Here is a 20,214-nt window from a genome sequence, read left to right as displayed (position 1 = left end):
CATGTAAAGTCAGTTTTAGATAATGGAAGCATTTATTAAAAAATAAAGTAAACTAATATATTATTCTTGAAGCAGTCTCCAATATAGGTTGTGTAACATTGTTGCACAAACAGCACACCAACAACAGCAGCTATAGGGACAGCAAAAAAAACAAAACATTATGCAACCAGGTAAAGTGCTGCCCCCCCTTATTTTGCTTTAAAAACATTAAACATAAACAAACAGATCATACTGATTTGACTATTTTAGATCAATTGTGACAAACTAAACTATTTACGGTAAATCTTTCATTCAAAATGGCATTCAAATTTATTTCTATGTATTAAAAATGTATTAAATGTTGTTCTGGTAAAATTTTTTCTGTCATTTATTATTCCTGCCCTGTGATGGACTGGCAAGCTGTCCAGGGTGTACCCTGCCTTTCGCCCAAAGCCAGCTGGGATAGGCTCCAGCTTCACCGCAACCCTGAATTGGATTAAGTGGTTTAGAAAATGAATGAATGAATGAATGAATGAATGAATGAATGAATGAATGAATGAATGAATTTATTATTCCTTTATTTTTACTCAGAATTCTTGGTGACACTGACACAGCAGCTGTGGTCAAAGGTTAAATACTGCTGCATCACTGACAGACTTGATGATGCTCAACGGTTGTCTTTGGTTTCAGCTCATACTTGGGATTTAAGGTCTCAGTTTCTTTTAAGTAAAACTGTATCAGTGTGACCTCTATAAATTCAGAAGTTTTGGCAGCTTGATGGTCTGAAATAGTCAGGATTATATTTACATGAAGGCAACGAGGAGAGACAAATATGTCTTGGCAAAGCAATTATTGCTGACTATTAAACTGTGAAGAATTATAAGTCTATTTCCAGACAAGTTAGCAGCAATTATCCCAAAGTGAGATGAATATTTTAGTCATTAAAAATATTTAAGATGATTACCAATCTTCCCAGAAGTGAGTGTCCCAGCAGGTTCACCCCAAGGTAACACCATAGAACACTCAGAGCCAAGTAGCAAACATTACTTGTCATTGAGGTCTCATTTAGGAAAAGTCAAATATTAAATAAAATTCATAACGCTGGAACTATAAACAGACTAAACAAGTATGGTGTGGTGAAAAGAAGCAGCTGATTCTTCTTAATACAACATGGAAGCACAGTTTTAGACAAACAAGACTAAAAGAAAGATGCTTGGACATTAAAGTGAAGCACCACATCTTGCAAAAAAAAAAAAAAAAAAGATTTTGTGTAAAAGTAGCATTGGACTGCAGTCTTTACCTGCTGATCCGTATCTGGTGACAGACAGACAGGTCAAATTGTTGCACCAGCAACTTGCAGCAGCACTTCCAGCAACTGTGATGGACCAGCTGAGGCAAATCTGGAGGGGAAATCTCTTCTACTTCAAAGAACGCTCTGTGACGTAGGTTTTTTTGTGAATCTGGGTCACTTTCCATGTTGCTGGTAGCCTGCTGTCTGCTGAGTAGCAGGTTTTCCTCCTCACACACCAATATATCCATGGACATGCCCCACTACTTCAAAAGAACTCCTCTCCACACAAAACACAACACGCCCCCTCCACTTCACTCACTCAAACCTCCTTCATATACCCAGAATCAAAGTCAAGGCCATGGGAGAAATACCCTTTTGTTGATGCCCCACACTTGTGGAATGCCTCTCTGACACCTTGAGGGTACCACAATCCACCTACTATTTTAAAAAAGGTCTAAAGATGTTTCTTTTTAACAACAGCCTTGGCTTCCCCCTTTTAGTCATTTTGTATTTTTAGATGTCTTTTAAGAGGTTTACTTTTAATAAATATATCATCATTTATCTTTTGTTTTCAACCTGTAGCCTTTTGAGATCTTGTGATGTGAAGGGCAGTATAAATCCAGTGATGATGATAATAATAACAATAATAATAATAATATTATAATGATAATAAGTTTGGTTTTTGTTCAATAAATAGACACTGAGAAATATGTACTGTTGATCATTTGAGGCTGGTTAGACCACTGAATACACTTTCAAAGGAAAACATGTTTATCTCTGAAAGAATTTTGAGCACTGAGTGTCACCATCCATTTATAGTTGTGTTTAGCATCTGAATGGCCATCTTTAACGCATGATGTCAGTATTTTTTTTTTTACACATTGTATCTTGAAGTCCTAATATGTGCCATAAATGAAATACAAAGGAAATGTTTTTTGTTGTTGTTGTTTATAACAGGACTATTGGATCTTACAAAATATGTAATTTTACTTATCCCAAACTAAAGCTTTAAATACAAGGTATTTTTTATTTTATACTATTCATATAAAACCTATCTAATGCTGATTAAGCGCCAAAGCAATTGCTTTGTTTTGTTTTAAATGTTGTAGAATAATCGTTAAGTAGTTTTTTTTGTTTTTGTTTTTTGTTGTTTTTTTTTAAACAAAAAGCAACAATTTTGAGGAAACCAACTATTCTTAAAGTAAATGAAAAAATTTAGATGTGAAGTTTACTGTTACTTTTTCCCAAGTAATTTTCCCCCACTACAGTTATATTCCTCCAGCCAACTTTTACAAAGCTGGGTTTACTCGGTGATGCGCATGAACTCCGGGGCCATGCAGCTCGCACCCAAAACGAGTGCACGAGTCTGGTGCGGGTTCACGCGCCTGGCTCGAGAACGCAGTGGCTAAAGCTAAACGGGCAGCAGGATACAGGCCTTGAATCAGTCGTCGGTCATTTTGTTCAGGCGGACCTCCGACCGGCAGGGATTAGAGACGTGCAAGATCATATGTGTGTGAAGGGGGGAAGAAAAGCGCAGGATGGTTCGGGAAACCAGACACCTTTGGGTGGGAAATTTACCCGAACATGTTCGAGAGGAGAAAATTGTGGAACATTTTAAACGGTAGGTTACGCAAGAGATAGTCCCTGTTCGCGAGGCTGCGCGCGCTAGGTTGCATTACTAAGGTTAGCTTGGAACGAGGGATAGCATGCTATCAATGCTAACATAGCTAACTGTAAATAGTATTGTAATAAGTAATTTAACGGGTGGTGGATGAGTTATGTCGAATTGTGTTGGTGTTTTTAAAATAAATATCTGCGGAATTTGGCTATTCAAGTGTAAATATTGTGAAATTATATCTTTTCGCTAACTTTTGCTAACGTCAAGAGGCAATTGGCTAGGCATGCTAGCCACCGAGCTACCACCCAGCCAACCATTTTGTGGGAAGTAGAGACGTTTTCTACAGAAACCAAAAAGGCAGCTAACATCAGCCATACAGCGAGTTGAAATCATTTAATGACTCTAACCACTAGAAACATCCACCATACAATTTTATTTTCCTGGCCAACGCTTAAAATAATTGAAATGCAAAGAAACCAGAATATTAGAGCGATTAGTGAGCTCATTGGTCTCATAATCAAATGCTAGCAAGTTGCAGACCTGCTCTAAGTCGTGGGCTATTACTCAAGTCACCTAAAGTGAGTTACTTAAAATGGGCTTGTTTTTATAGCTCCATATAAATGGGCAGTTCGGGGTTTTGATCACTTGAGCATTTGGATCGTATTTAGGTGAAAAGTGTTTATGTTACGCTGTATGTTATTATTTCCTATGAAAGACGCCACTCGACGAACCCTTTAACAAACCTATCAACAAACAGTTGTTCCATAACTTTTTTGCAGGATCTAATTAATCTTTAACAGTTATTTTATCTTCAGTTTAAAAAAATTAAGTGGATATTTTCAAAACATTTACTTAAGTCACTGTGGGTAATCTGTTATTAAAGATTAGTCTATTTAAGTTCAGTTTTGTAACTTAAAAATTTCAAGATCAGTATACTGTGCTATTTAGCATTAGACCTAGTCTTCTCTGCTCTTTTACTGTGCCATAGAGTAAGAATTACCCTATTCTTGGCTGCTGTATATGTAATTACCTCTTTATTTTCATTATAATTTCTCCCAGGTATGGCCGTGTGGAGAGTGTTAAAGTTCTGCAAAAGCGAGGGTCAGAGGGGGGTGTTGCAGCCTTTGTGGATTTTGTGGATATCAAAAGTGCTCAGAAGGCTCACAATGCTGTCAACAAGATGGGAGACAGAGACCTTCGGACTGACTACAATGAGCCAGGGTCTGTCCCTAGTGCTGTACGGGGTCTTGAAGACAGCTCCCCCTCAAGCAGTCGTGACGTTACAGGATTCTCTAGGGGAACAGTTGGTCCAGTGTTTGGCCCACCTGTGTCCCTTCACACCAGAGAGGGACGTTATGAACGGAGAATAGATGGGTAAGTGGACACAGCGTCCCCCTAAAATCCAGGGCACTCTAGGTATGAGATATATGTGATACCTAAACACATAGCGGGGTTATTCGTCAGGCTCTGATCCCTCAGGGAGTTGCACAAAGGTAATCTAGGGATCTCTTCACTCTACATCATACCTGACTCGCTTGCCCATGGAATGTGAATATATTAACAACACATTATCATATGCTAAGGTAACTATATTTCGAGGTTTGACATCTGGTTTGGATATTACATCTGAGAGGAATATCCCGGTGAGTTTTGGATTTATTGTGTGGGAAACTACCTTGGGGAGCTTTTGGATACTTTTTTTTTTAAGCAACATGGAATCTAACCTTAATTTTTACTTGGAGTCACTTGAAGTTGGAATTAAAGTCCCCTATTATAAAGGATGTACTTTCTTCCAGAAGAGTCTGTACAGGTATATCATTACTAGAAGAACCTTCCACTCGACTCTCTTCCCATACCCCCCACTCCCACCCACCTGTGGAAACAGCTCATGGCTGGACTAAGTTCACCCTTTTTCTATATTTATTTCCCCTTTTTAATCTGTGGATACAGTATATTCTGGATTTTCTACTCAGACCAATTGGATGGAAGAACTTCAGTCATCACACCCTACAAGACCAAACAAAAAAGACTGATTCAGTCCATATGTCTCAAGCTGTCTCAGGTGTTTGTTTTTTTTTTAAATGAAGCTGACTATTTACGATTAACAGTGCCCAAATTTGGAAGCTTAACTAAGAAGACTGTGGAAGAACCCTCCGGATTCAAACAACCAACTACTAAAGTTTGTGGAGCTAATCTTATTTTAGGATTAATGGCTAAGAAGACACACGAAGAATGTATTGTTGGATTGTAACCTCCTGGATGTAAACAATACAATACCCCTTGCTGGATGTAGTGATGTGGAGCCTAATGTGGATAGATGTAGCTATCTTCCATTTTGGATTACTCAAGTGTGGATGTAGCAGTGTGAGACCTCAGGGAGAAGAATTTTCCAAGTATGTGAGCAGCAACAGAAGACTTTTCTTTTAAGTAATGCAATATTGTCACCAGAGCAAGATTTTCATCAGACACCAAGTGGATTTAATGAATTGTGGAATTATATCAAGCCAAGAATCATTGAGGATTTTACATGCTGTGATGTGTGTCTTGGAGACTAAGTCCAATAATTTATAACCAGTGGAATACATTTTTTAGTTTAATTTTTTCCAACATAAAACTCAAATTTTGGGACATACTACTTCCTCCTACTACCATCGAGACTGATCCATTTGGATATATTTTTCTATGCAGGCTTTTACTGAATAGTTTATCTGGAATGTGCTGAATACCCCGAAGTTCAACACTTTTTCAAAAAATCATATTAATTTGAGGTTTTGTGTTTCTATGCTTTTTATCTTCACGTTTTCCAAAATCCATTAAGAAGTGCATATCTCTTGATTTCTTTTTCTTTTTTTCCATGCCGTGAAGATAATTAAGTAGTCAAACTGGTGGATTATACATCAATACCGGCCGACTTCTCAGTATATGAAGATAACGTGCAGTGCAATTCAGAAGAACCATTTTTTTCCCCTATATAGGTGAAATCAATTTTTTTCTCCCCTCTGTTTTTCATTGGGGCTCTCACATTCTGACATCCTAAATTTTATTGGGATTAGTTTCTGTAACTTCTTTCCTTAAAAAAAGGTTGGTATTGCTCTGCCCTCTGCATATTTTCTCTCTATGAATGTCCTTAGTGCTTTGTCTAATGTTAGTTTTGGAATGCTTCTGAGAACCATAGGGGCTTGAATAAATACAACAGGACATCTGTGTCTTAGAAAAGTTAAAATACATGTCCAGTTGGATTTACTCAACCCTTTACAATTACTATGACCTGGGTGATTGAGGCTCCCCACCAACATATTAGCTTGTTTCACGAAAAGTGAATTTAATTAGTGCAAGAGTGAAAAAATGTCATTTAAAAAAAAAAAAGGAAAAAAGAATGCTGATGTATAATTATTGTGTTTGCTATTTGCCTAAATTCAGATTTTTCCCCTCCAAAATTTACATTGGCAATCAGTATTAACTAGGCTATACATTCATTGCCCTGAAATGATTGTAAAGCATTTAAATGGCAAGTTTCTTGGTAGATGTTCACAAAAATTTTTAGAATGTGTTATTGAGATATTTGTCTCATTGGGAGAAATTTGCCAGTGAAATGCCTGTGATTGATTTTGATGACATTAAAATGCTAAAGGAACAGAGTAGTGGATTATGTTGAAGATAAAATTGACAAGATGCACAACAAACTTGCAGTACTAATTATGGCTTCATTTAGCCATTGGATTTGAAACTATTTAATCCTATCTGGCTCACTGTTATATGTGCATTCTTGTCCTGTTTTTGTTACTGTTTGGAGTCAAGAATTTTAAAAAAATCTAACTTTGTTTTTTTTAAAAAATCTTTCTACTCTGTTTTTAATCCACAGTAGTTCAGACAGCCGTGAGCGTGCATATGATCACAGCCCATACGGACACCATGACCGCAGTGGAACTTTCGACAGACAGCGTCACTACAATGCTGATTATTATCGTGATCGCTCTGTGTTTGGCACTGCTGGCCCAGGGAGCGGCGCCATTGGAGGAAGTTTTGATGCATCAGACCCACATTTTGACCCTAGAATAAGAGACCCATTTACTCTTACTAATTCAGCACGACGTGACCTATACAGAGATGACAGAGGGCGACGTGTCGATCGAACCTATCATCACCGTCGAAGTCGATCATCTCATTCCTCACAGTCAAGGCACCCTTCCCCTCAGCGGACCACAGGACAAACCCCTAAAACTCCTCATTCCCCGAAAAGGACCCCCTTGTCCCCAGGAAGAGGCCCACGATCGCGACCTCATAGTAGATCTTCAAGCTCTGATTCTGTCAGCAGCACCAGCAGCACAGGCAGCGGCAGGTATGTTGTTAAATTTCTTCAGGTTTGACACAAATGTACTGGATGAATGCAAATTATCAAGTGAATAAAGGATATTAAAATACTCCATTCAGACTGACAAGCCGTTTATCTTTTTTGTCTTTGTATTTTTTGTTCTCTCAATAATAGTGATTCAAACAGCAGCTCAAGTGATGGGTCTCGGGCACGCTCTGTTCAGTCATCAGCTGCACATGCACTTCCTCAATCGTCAATGGTTCTTGACTCTGAAGAGCCGCGTCGAAGCTTTGGGATTAAAGTTCAAAATCTACCAGTGCGCTCCACAGGTTAGTTGATGCGTATGACAGTCTGTGAAAGGATCAATTCAACCATTTTTGAACAATTAGCTATATTCTAAAGAGTACTGACAAAAGCAAAATATCCATAAAACATGACCTGAACAGGGATATAAATGCAATGTTTATATGTGCATCATATTGGATAGTAGTAGTAGTAACCATAATAGATAATAAAGACCTTACTCGTGGTGTGACTGTATAGAGATTATATTGGACATAGGAAAGTTCAGTTGTGTTGGGATATGCAAAACTGAAATTATTGTAATGAAATTTACACGGTGTTGTGATTTTTGGATTTTGGCCATTGCAATTGTCACTTGTAACAGTTGTGTACAATCTGGTACTCCATTTTATTTTTAAGTTGTTGTCCTTATTCTAATTATCTAATTGTTTTAAATGCTAAGGGCTTGTAAACACTAAAAAAAATTTGCTCAAGACATTTTGTATATTTTTTTTCTGTGATATTTCATCGATAAAATGTATTATTGGAGAAGTGGTCATCTAGCTACTTTAAAGGCTGGATCATCTCTACTATATGATCTTTACAACAAATGGGGTGTCTCACTTCAAATTATGGCTGCCCCTAAGTTAGCTAGAGATGCACTTTTACTCTTGAGCCTCTCCTCTGCAGTAGTTGACTTTGTTCTTTTGATTGTGTTTTTTTTTTCTATTTGTGTTTGTCTTTACAAAAGTTTTGTGTGTTTTTTGTGCAATGCACTGGCCAAAATTTTCTGTTTCTAAATGAGCTTTAAAGATAAAGTTGTCTTGCCACTCCTTGCTTTTCCTTATTGCTGAATGTCAAGGCAAGACCAAGCAAATAGATTGAGATTCGGTTTACTACACAGATTCATCAAAGGTTTTAAGAGGCACAGTTGCATTAAACCTCAGATTTGCAGTCTGGTCTCAGAAATAAGCTATCTGAGGGAAAAGCACTGAGAGAAAAATGTATACATGTATTCTCTTTATTGTTATCTAGTATACCTAGATTTTTCTTTGATAATACCACTTCAGTTATGATTGTCTTTTCAAAGAAATAGTTTGCTGTTAGACTGAGCTCTGAAGTGATGTGAATCAACTCTTTCTCTCTGCAGACACAAGTTTGAAAGATGGACTCTTCCATGAATTCAAAAAACATGGGAAGGTGACCTCAGTACAAATCCATGGAGCATCAGAGGACCGTTATGGTTTGGTGTTCTTCAGACAGCAAGAGGATCAGGAGAAAGCCTTAAGTGTCTCTAAAGGAAAACTCTTCTTTGGCATGCTTATTGAGGTCACTGCCTGGAACGGTCCAGGTAAATGATAACAGATGAACAAAGTAGCATTATGGTGATTGTTGTGATAAAGACTGGTGTGGTTAAGAAACAGTATTAAACTACAGCAATTTTCTGAAAGTGCTGAAAGAGGTCAAAGCTCTGGCGGCGTACTTTAGCCAGCATGACAATTAATGATGCATTTCATCCTTCCCTCAGAAACGGAGAGTGAAAATGAGTTCAGGCCTTTAGATGGGCGAATAGATGAGTTCCACCCAAAGGCCACAAGGACTCTGTTTATAGGGAACCTTGAGAAAACAACCGGTTACCAGCAGCTCCTTGATATATTTCAACGATTTGGAGAAATTGTGGTAAGTTGACAACAGAGATGTGTACTGCAAATGTAAACGTCTATTTATAGTAAAAGTTTTCTCTGTTATCTCTTTTAGGACATTGACATAAAAAAAGTAAATGGAGTTCCCCAGTATGCCTTTGTTCAGTACTCTGATATTGCTAGTGTTTGCAAGGCCATAAAAAAGATGGATGGAGAGTATTTGGGGAGCAACAGACTAAAGGTAGGTTGACTGAGGTTTAATACTTTAACCTTTTCTGTTCAATGTGTGCCTTAGATACCTTAAATACAATATACAATGTTCTCTGTGTATAATATAACATGTTTTCACCTTGGAAGCTCGGATTTGGGAAGAGTATGCCCACAACATGTGTATGGCTTGATGGTTTGGCAGCCAATATAACGGAGCAATACCTTACAAGGCATTTCTGCCGCTATGGACATGTGGTCAAAGTAAGGTGTCATATTTTCTCTTAATTGCGATTTTCTGCTTCTGATTTTTGTTAGGCATAAGTGTAAATTTGAGTTTTCTTAATTTGTCCATTTTATAGGTTGTGTTTGATCGACTAAAGGGGATGGCCCTCATCTTGTACAACAACACAGATTTTGCTCAGGCAGCTGTGAGGGAGACGAAAGGCTGGAAGATCGGTGGCAATAAAATAAAGGTAAAAAAAATTAGTAAAAATGCATGTTGTCTTTTTTGTAAAAAGAACTTTATTTCTTACTTTCTTTCATTTGTCTAATCGGTATGTTTGATCTTCTGTAACAGGTGGATTTTGCCAGTCAAGAAAGTCAGGTGGCATTCTACCGCTCTATGCAGGCATCTGGTCAAGACATAAGAGACTTCTATGAAATTCCTCCAGAACGACGGTATAAATTGCCTTTTTTTTTTTTTTTTTTTTTAAAGAGTAAACAATAGTTTTTTAGTCATGTTCTGTATTTGCACTGTTAAACTTATGATATTAACCTTGATTGTAAGACTGTAATGTTTCAGAACAGTATTTTTTTCTTCTGTTTTTTAGATTATTTTGGCACTTCCTGGAAGAAACAATGTAAATTGCTTAATTATTAAGGTGAACTGTTTAATTTTCGTTACCATCTCTCTATTCACTCTATAGAGAGGATCGCAGACCTCCCTATCATGAATTTACAGCAGAGAGAGCTTACTATGAGAATATCCGAACCCCTGGCCTTTATCCAGAGGATGCTCGAAGAGAATATGCTGCACGCAGTCGGGATCGCTTTCCTGAACTAGACCATTATGAAGGGAATCACTTTGACCCACGTTACCATGAAGATCCAAGAGACTACAGGGACTACAGAGACCCCTTTGAGCAAGACATCAGAAAATACACATATATTCAAAGGGAGCGTGAAAGGGAACGAGAGCGTTTTGAAGCTGATCGTAGCAGGTGGAGCCCATCTCATCCAAGGCGACCTATTACTCCCACAGTATCACCCTCACCATCTGAGCGTGCTCCCAGAGACTCAGAGCGACGAGTTTACAGCCAATCCTCAGAGAGAAGTGGTAGTGTTAGTTCAGTGTCTCCGCCACATTTTGATAAGTCAGAAAAGACTCTGCTAGAACCTGCCTCGAAAAGTGAGAAGAGCAGTCAACCAGAGCGTGTTGCAGGAGCTGAGAAAACAAAAAGACCTAAACGAAAAGATAAAGCTGATAAAGACAAACTTGACAAGACCAAACCAAGAAAAGCAAAGGCTCAATCCCCATCCAACCCTGCAATGGAAACTGAGCTTGAGCCTGGTTTTGATAGTGCGTCTGTAAGAAGTAGGGGATCAGATCAAGATGCCCATGAGAGACAGAAATCTAAAGGGGATGGTGACAGTCTTTCTGGAAATCCATTGTCAGCTGCTCATCAGGACTCCATCAAAAGTGAGCGATCTGAAATGACTAAGGCTGATAATTCAGAATTAGATGGGAAATCTCGACCCAAAAAACATCCAAAGTCTGAGACCGGAAACGATGCGAAAGATTCATCAGTGGAGTCAGATCGCCTTGCAGCAAGGAAAAGGCGCTTTGCTGATCCTGGTGGAAGGATGATTCATCAAAAGAAAAGCAAGCATAAAGAGGAGGACAGTAATCAGTCTTTAGACTTTGGGGCCACATCAGCTTCCTTGAAAGAATCAGACACTGACAAACACAAAGATTCACAGCGCAGAGACTCAAGACTAAAGCCTGATAAAAGTGGCACTCAAAAGAATGGCCAAGAGGACCTTAAAGGGCAGAGCGAAAAACCAGAGGGCTCTTTGGACCCACTGGAGTCAAAACGACATCCAGGGAGTACTTCGTCCAGAAGGTTCTCACAAGACGGAAGTTCAGATCAAAGCAGCGTAAGAGAGCAAGACCATAATGCTGCTCTCAAACTTCAAAATGCTGAAACTAACAAAAGTGCCAAGAACAAAGAAGATCACGTTGACATTGATCTTTCTCAAAGTTACCGAAAGCAGATGGAGCAAAATAGACGTTTGCAACAGCAGCGTGAGTCTGACAAACGAGACAAACCAGGAAGTCCCCAAAGAAATGAAACGGAGGACTTGGAACATCGTAGTCTTGTGCATGAAGTTGGTAAACCACCTGAGGATGTGACAGATAATTTCCCGTCTCACAAGCTGAAAAAATTAGACCAGTTTGACTCTGACTCTGGAATAAAAAGGGAGCGTGTTTATAGAAGCTTCAGACAAAAAAGTGAAGATCCTGACTGGAACAGCACTCCCTCTCCAGGGCATCAGCTCTTCCCCCACCATGCAGATGAAAACCCTTTGGATGCCTCTCAGAAAGAGTTGAGTAGGAATGAAGAGAAAATTCACCCAGATATGGATCTGTCAGTCAAAAGAACACACCCCCCACAGGTGAACAAAACAAACACTCCTTTACTTAGTGTGGAAGAAGAGCAGCAGAAGAGGTGGGAGGTTAGAGTTAAACAAGACTTGTTGCCTAATCTCAGTTTTTCTAGAAGTACAAATAAAAACATTCACAATCGCAAACGTTTGGAGTATGGCGTTTGGCAAGACCTAGAGCCTGGGGAAGTCCGATCAGACTCAGAAGAGGACAAAGAGACCAAACCTCACTCCCCAGTGCCCTCTACATCTGTGCCTTATTCTGAAAGGCCGAGAGCTGACAGGTTTTCAGATCCTAAACTAGCACAGCTTGAGAGAAACAAATTCTATTCTTTTGCACTTGACCAGACCATCACACCTGATACAAAAGCCCTGTTAGAGCGGGCAAAATCTCTCTCGTCATCCAGAGATGATAACTGGTCCTTTTTAGATTATGACTCTCACTTTGCAAATTTTCGCAATAGGAAAGATACAGAAAAGGTAGAGTCAACACCAAGACCAACACCTTCTTGGTACTTGAAAAAGAAAAAAATACGAAGTGGATCTGAAGACAAACTTGATGACAGGAAAGAAGAGCCTAAACCTGAAGAGCATGAACGCAGGGAACTATTTGCCTCACGTTTCCTTCACAGCGCTGTCTTTGAACTTGACTCCAGACGCCTCCAGCACCTGGAACGTAAACATGAAGAACTTGAGCTTATGCAAAACCAACAACCTGGTCAACAAGGTGCAGATGGTGAACTTGAGACAGGACCAGTTGTCCTTTTCCACAGTCGGTTTTTGGAGCTTATGCAACTACAGCAGAAGAATAAAACGCAGCAGGAGACAAAAGATGATGATGTGATCAGAGATGAGATTAAAGATGAAAAAGCACCTGACTCGGAAAAAGAAACTTTGCCGTCTCCTGACATAGCAGAACCTGTCACAGAGGCAGAAATTAAACCAGTCAGTCCTGCTGAAGAAGTTATTCCTGAACCCGGACTTGAACCCAATTCTGCCATCCAATCTGTTATCAAGGATTCAACTCCATTAGATGAGAAAAATGTTTCACTGATTCCTACCCCTGAATTGAGTCCCCCTGTTTTTTCAGTTAAGGAAGAAATTAAAGAAAGTGAACATGTTGTATCCACTCATCCCCTGCCAACTGAGACATCAGAATCTGAACGTACACCTGTAGAAGCACCTGAGCCTAATTATTCTCTTAAACATTCTCCATCCGAAGAGAAGCTGAATATAGCTGAAGATATAAAACCTCCATTCATAGAACAAACACCCTGTCTTAATTCTCACGAAGAGTTTCTCACTAACTCAGAACCAAAGTCAGATCCTGAGACGGTAAAAACAGAGGATCCCGCAGACACTACTCCAGTGCCAGCTAGCGTTGAGGAAATGGATATAACCCCAAAAGAGACTCCTTTAGCAGCAGAGCCAGAAGAAGAGAAGAAACTTCAAATTGGCAAAGAGCAGATGCCTGTTGATATAGAGACAAATGAAGAGCTAGTCTCTTCTCAGAAAGAGAATAAAACAAAAGAAAGTAAAACTAAAAAGGGCAAACAATCTCCTGCTCAGGTTCTTCCAGTTCCTGCAATGTCTACCTCTGTTTCTGAGAAACCAGTCACACGCAAGAGTGAGCGCATTGACAAAGAGAAGCTGAAACGTGGTTCATCTCCAAGAGCTGAATCAAAATCTACAAGCAAGTCTCCTATTCATGGATCAGATCCTGATACCTTGGAGCAGAGCATACCTTTAGGCAGAGCAAGACGACGAAATGTGAAATCCGTTTATGCCACTCCAGTTGAAGATGATACACCAGTTCGTTCTGGAAAAGAAATTACAGAGTCACCGCGCCCTGTGCGAAAGCGAGGTACAGACAAAGATGCGCCACATCAAAATGTTGAATCGGAATCGCCTGCTCCTCCACCCCCAACAAAACGGGGTCGCCCTCCAAAAAACCGTAAACAGGGTGAGGAAAGTTCATCAGCTAAAGTGGAAAAACCCAAACTGGATAATAAGGACATGGAAATAAATGAATTGGAAAGTAGTGAACAAATACCAAGATTGTCTAAAGGGAAACCATCCCCTCATGTCACAAAAGGTTCAACAAATCCGATGTCATTGGGTCTAGGATCTGGATCAGCAAGGAAAGGAGACAAATTTGAGGCAGGTGAGCGTCAAGAAATTGATCATACAGATACAGAAACGGTGGCTTTGATAGATTCATCCAATTTAATTAAAGATCCATCGATACAACTTGAACAAAAGAAAGAGGAGAAAGACAAAGAAGCCATAGAGTTGGGTGAAGAGAAAGAGGGGCTTCATGAAAATACATTTGAGGGGAAATCTAATGAAAAAAAGACAGAGTCCCTTGCTGTTGAGGAGAAACCCAATTTAGAGAAAGACAAGATTGTCAGAGGAAAGCTCAAGTCCACAAGAACACCAAAGTCTCCTGTCCTCAAGAACCTCAAAATCAGATTGAATGTCACAGAGGTGAAAGATCTTCTTCAGTTAGGTGATGAAGAACTTGGGAGCAATGAAGAGACGACAAAGAAGATGAGATCTGTTGACACAAATGATCATCTTTCAAAGTGCTCTGATGCCAATAAAGGAGGTCTTAATGAAGAAAATGAAAACAAGGAACTTGAAGCTACAAAGAGTTTATTTTCACAGGAACGTGAATTGGAACAAGCAGTGGAGAACATAGCCAAATTAACAGATCCCCCTTTTCCAACCAAACCACCAACGCCACCTGTCCCATTAGCAGACATAAAAAGTGAAATAGAGGAAGAAAAACCTACTAATCCTGCCAGTGAAACAGAACTTATGGCTGCAATTGACTCAATAACTGCAGAAGATCTAAGGATGCAAGTTCCCCCACTAAGTATGCAAATAGGTCCAGAACCTGAGATACAAGACTTTGTACAACCTGTCAAGGCAGATGAACCTGAAACCAATACCTCTGCTGTACAAGAGGAAGCTGTCTTCTCAAACACACCCAAAAAGGGCACCAAGGGAAGACCAAAGACTCTTAAACGTTCTAAAGCTCAAAAGCAGGTAAAAAAGGATTTGAGGGAAGGACAGTCATTAGGCGACGAGCTAACAGCACCATTTGATGAGAGTGCAGCTGCAGATAAGAAAATTATACCTGAGATGCCTCCATCAGCAGCTGCTGCTGCTACAGTCATTACTGCTACTACTTGGAAGCCAGACTCTGAGCCTTTAGCTGTCAAGGCTTCAGATGTAAACAAAGAACCCGAATCATCTTCAGAAGAACAAATACAGCATCGTAAATCTGTGTACCCGCAGTCTAAGAGTCCAATATGCCCTAAGCCTCAACAGTTCCCAACCGACATCATCTCCCCTTCTTTGTCTCCTCGAGCCAACAGGCCAAGTATTCGACCCATCCAGACTAACAGGGTTGCTGTTTCTCCGCCAGACTGGCAGAACCAGTCCAAAGATACGACTGTTTCCTCCTCCCCTGTCATGCCATTAGCAGCCAAGGAAAGTCAACATCTACCCTCAGACCCTGACAGCATGGATATTGATCATGGAACAAGTGACTTGAGGCAAATTCTCATTAAACATAGAAGTATTTCACTGCCAGGCAGTTCTGTTGCAAGCAATCTGCCCCACCTTCGCGATCAGAATCCACCTGAAACTAGTACACTGCTCACAACTGTTGTGAAAAGTCAGTCACCACTCCCTGATAGTAAAATGTCGACTCATTCAGTTTCGCCTATTATTCGACCTTCGGCCTCACTAACATCCCCTGAGACAAAGTCCGTCATCTCGGTTATTGCATCCACTGCAACCTCTGTTATCAGTCGTGTTTGCAACCCTCCTGATCCAGAGGAAAAAGTGAATATAAATATTGGCAATCCCTGTGTGGACATGGCTCTACCTAAACCAACCTATAGATCCAACAAAGAGGACCCTGGGTCATACCACGGGCCATCTGCAAGTGATGATGGAGGTAGCACTGCGCGTTTCATTGTTGAGAGCCCCACTGTTTGCACTGGGTCCTGCTCTGGTCTGAGAGTAAATACATCTGAAGGAGTGGTGGTTTTGAGCCACTCGGGCCAGAAAACAGAGGGACCCCAGAGAATAAGTGCCAAAATTAGTCAAATCCCACAAGCAACAGCAGGTGACATGGAATCTCAGCAGTTGGTTTCCATGCCCCAGGTTAAACAGGAAATATATGGCCACTCTCAGTCAGGACTGCAGAAAGGGCCTTCATCGCAGGCAGATCATGGGCATCCTGGTAAACCATCAGCTCTGTCCTCTATTAAACAAGAAAGCAGTAGTTTGGAAAAGATGGATCCTGCTTACCAACCTGGACCACAAGGAGTGGTTAAGCGTCTCCCGCAGAGTGGCCCACAAATAATGGCTTATCCTCAAGATTACATGCAATTAAAACATCCTAAAAAAATTGACAGTGCTGATCTTCATGGTACAGATGGAGCTAAACCATCTTGGACTTCTGCTGTGAGTCCTGCAATTAGCCCCCATTTGCCCTCTCCACCTGGAAACCATGTAGGTTTTGTGACAACAGCTGGTGACAGAGCTCCGTCCCATATTAGTGGGATCAAACAAGAGCCCCGATCCCCACGCAAGTCAGGCCATCCACACCCTCCATTTACTAAGGTGTCTTCACCCATAGGCTCTTCATCACCTAAAGGCATCCCAGTTATGTTATCAGCTGGTCATCCTAGTATGCAACAGTTTATTACTAGTGTACACCACCCAGAACAGTCTGTAATCATGCCACCCCACAGCGTGCCTGGAGGTTTGGGACGGATGTCTCCTCACTGCGTTACCCAGTCTATTCCAGTGGGACATCTTGTTCAAGATGTTAGGGTCAATACTCCACCTCTTTCAGTGATGGGCTATGGGATGCATAGTGAGCCTCTTGGCTCTCCTTGGTCTGGCCCCATGCAGCCACGTCCTTCCTCACCTCAGGCTGTTGGCAGAGAAAAAGTTCTAAAAGTTAACCCTGGTTCTTTAAGAAGTCATGAAGGGGAGCAGGAGGAACCTAGACGCTTCCACCCAACAGGAAGACCCTCTGCCACTATGCCCCCAGATCCTCGTGGGCCTTTAAGAGGTGGTGGTCCTTTGGAAACATACATGGCACAGAGGGATATGTGTGTGCTTTTGCACCAACAAGGGGGTGGCACAGACCCTCATTCTGGACACATTCAAGAAACATTTCCCCCCTCTTTATCTCCAAGAGCTCACGTTTTGCCAAAAGGTGTGTCGGAGAAAGATATAACAAAGTCTTTAGAAGCAAAGAGGCCACACTCTCCTCTCGCTAAAGAAGGAATAGTGGGGATAAGGCAGTCTGGGCAAGCAATGGCATCTCCCCAGCGAGTTCAGCTAATGCCACCAGGGCCTGGTGGCTCATTCCCAGAGTACACAGGAATGTACCCAAACCCAAGAAACATCCATTCTCAAATACCAGAGACGTCTGTTGGACATAATCAGCCACCACTGACTGTCACTCAACCTGTGGTGAGTTGGGCACACTTTGCTGTTTTATGGGAAACATACAATATTATCTGATACATGTATCATAACAGTTAAACAGTAATGCAAGGGCCGACTTCAGAATACATTTAATGTGTATAAAGGAGGGTGTTTTTTCAGTCATCTTGCAGTGGACTGCATTAGTCTTAGCTAGTCTTAGCTTGGTGTCATTTGTATTCAAATGTGTGTTGATACCCTCATTCTGATTAAGCTACTTCTGCCTTGTGTCTGTAGGGTTCAGACCTCCAGACAAAACCCGATGGCAAGATGACACAGCCTGTTAACATGGTGCAGTTGCTCACAGTAAGATAAAACTCATCACAACAGTTAACACTCTGTTCAGTGTTGATCCAAAAGAAGAGCTGTTTTGTCTGACAGGTTTTTTTTTTTTTTTTTGCCATTAAAACAGAAATATCCTATTGTGTGGCAAGGCCTTCTGGCACTGAAGAATGACACAGCTGCAGTCCAGTTGCATTTTGTCTGTGGCAATAAAAGTCTAGCTCATCGATCCCTACCTCTGCAAGAAGGAGGCGCACTGCTAAGGATTGTCCAGAGAATGAGACTAGAGGCTTCACAGCTGGAGAGTGTATCCAGAAGGATGACGGTGTGTGTTTTTTTTTTTAATTGATTTATTTTTTATTTAGTCAATTTTGGCACTTTAGTGGCTTTCTATTTTGTTTGATTAAGTTTTAATGGCATGAATCTTTGGTCATTGTAGGGGGACAGCGATTTCTGCCTTCTTCTTGCTCTGCCATGCGGACGCGATCAAGAGGATGTATTAAACCAAACTAATGCTCTTACAACTGCATTTATCAGCTATTTGAAGACAAAGTTGGCAGCTGGTATAATTAATATCCCCAACCCAGGTTCTAATCAGGTGAGAAATGACTGTGTGTAAAATTAATTTGATTAAAAAGCGTTATTTTGATTGAGGTTACCTACAGACAGCATTTGGTGTCAGTAGTGTTGTGCTGGTTGCTACTTAGTTCATTGAAAATCTAAGTTACTTTGTTGATAATTTAGAACAAAAGTAATCTGTTTAAGAATAATTAACTTTTTTAAGGCATTAAAACAATAACATCAGTACGGCTTGATTAGTAGTATCGTACAAAATCTAAAAACTCAGCTTCCTGTGTGTGTGTGTGTGTGTGCGTGTGCGTGCGTGCGTGTGCGTGAGAGAGAGAGAGAGAGGTGGCGGCATCAAATAGCTTGTTAACTTCTGAAGGAATCTGTTGCCAACAGAGGAATTGACGTCAAACTTTTATCAAGAATGTATGATTAGAAGAACTGAATGATCTGATAGGATTCATAAATAGTTTTATGTATGAGGATTATCTCCGAGGAGATAACTTATTATTCCATTAAAATGTTTTTTCTCAGTGGTCACAATGTTTCACACAGTCATCACTGTCACACAACATGCTTACAAGCTACATCACATTTGTAGTAGGTCTGACTTGGTGGTTCAGTGGAGGAAACAAAAGTATTTTTAAAAATGTTTTAATATGAGTACTATTTTTGACAAAAGAAAAGTAATACTTGTGTGCTGTAAAACCAAAATAATTTATTGTAGTCATGCGGTGTCGATACTACAGAATCTCAGAGGAAAGTCCCCAGTTTTAATATCATGTATAACTGATGCGGTCTTTGTTTTTCCAGCCTGCGTATGTGCTTCAGATTTTCCCACCATGTGAGTTTTCCGAGGGCCACTTGTCCCAACTCGCCCCCGACCTTCTGAACAGGATCTCCAGCATCTCTCCACACCTCATGATTGTCATCACATTAGTGTAACCATTGCCGCTTAGACCCATCTCATCATTGGACGTGTTCACCGACAAGCCTCAGGAAACCAGAGGAATATAATTTTTTTTTTCCCTCCCTCCAACCCGAACACAACAGGCAGTGTGTAGGATGTACCATATCAACACTTTTTTCTTTTTCTTCCATCAGTCTTTTTTTTCTTCCATCACTCCTGTCTGGTATATTTGTCCTTCTCAAAAGAACTCAGGGATGGAACAAACCAGAATGAGTCTTACTTGACCATCTGCTGTATTTCTATTTATTGAAGTTTTATTTTAAGTGTTTGGAGATACTTTTGAAGAAAAAAAAAAATCAGGATGTTTGAACAAGACTTGATGACCTATCTGGATGGCCTATTTCTTACATTTGTCTTTCGTCATATTCATTTTGTCAGTGGAGAATCATAGCAGCTGTTATACCGCCACAAATGAAGAGACATTTCAAAATGTAATTTTAAATTGATTGTGTACAGACTTCTTCACAAATGTTTTTGTTGTAGGAGGAAGAGTTGACTTGTAAATCCTGGAGACCCTGTTGAGGACCATGTTCATTTAACAGCTCCTTTAATTCCACCAACTGCTCACTCTCACACTACTGAAGCAGTCACACCTCTGGCACCTTGCCTTCGAATTGAACAAGCTACAGTCCAATTTGGGAGTTTTTGATTACAGAACTTTGTAAATATTTTAAATATTTAAACGTCAACAGAACTTGGACAACTTAAGACTTCCGCTCTGGGACAGAACACAACTCGGAGTGTGGGAATTTGGAAGGATCCTTAATTTTTGGGTGTAAATACTTGTAACACAAGAAGGTTGGCAAAATCCTTGTGGAATTTGCTGATGGCACTTCATATTTTGTAATTCAAATAAAACAAACTCAGAAAAAAATGAAT

General features: G+C 40.3%; 1 protein-coding gene across 1 annotated transcript; it reads left to right on the top strand.

The window, feature by feature from the left end:
* Nucleotides 1-2,747: 2,747 nt before the first annotated feature.
* LOC306757286 (msx2-interacting protein) lies at nucleotides 2,748-20,167 on the top strand. Its single transcript, XM_079242292.1, has 15 exons — nucleotides 2,748-2,891; nucleotides 3,948-4,262; nucleotides 6,751-7,227; nucleotides 7,375-7,529; nucleotides 8,633-8,833; nucleotides 9,011-9,162; nucleotides 9,241-9,366; nucleotides 9,483-9,596; nucleotides 9,695-9,808; nucleotides 9,913-10,013; nucleotides 10,262-17,504; nucleotides 17,754-17,822; nucleotides 17,929-18,123; nucleotides 18,238-18,396; nucleotides 19,179-20,167. The coding sequence occupies exons 1-15, from the start codon at nucleotides 2,809-2,811 to the stop codon at nucleotides 19,308-19,310; spliced, it is 9,636 nt and encodes a 3,211-aa protein (XP_079098418.1). The 5' UTR covers nucleotides 2,748-2,808; the 3' UTR covers nucleotides 19,311-20,167.
* The last annotated feature ends 47 nt before the right edge of the window (nucleotides 20,168-20,214 follow it).

Source organism: Telmatherina bonti (assembly GCF_933228915.1).
Source record: "Telmatherina bonti genome assembly, chromosome: 6".
NCBI classification, from domain to species: domain Eukaryota; kingdom Metazoa; phylum Chordata; class Actinopteri; order Atheriniformes; family Telmatherinidae; genus Telmatherina; species Telmatherina bonti.
The sequence above is the reverse complement of the archived record's forward strand: the minus strand, read 5'-3'. Positions and strand labels throughout refer to the sequence as shown.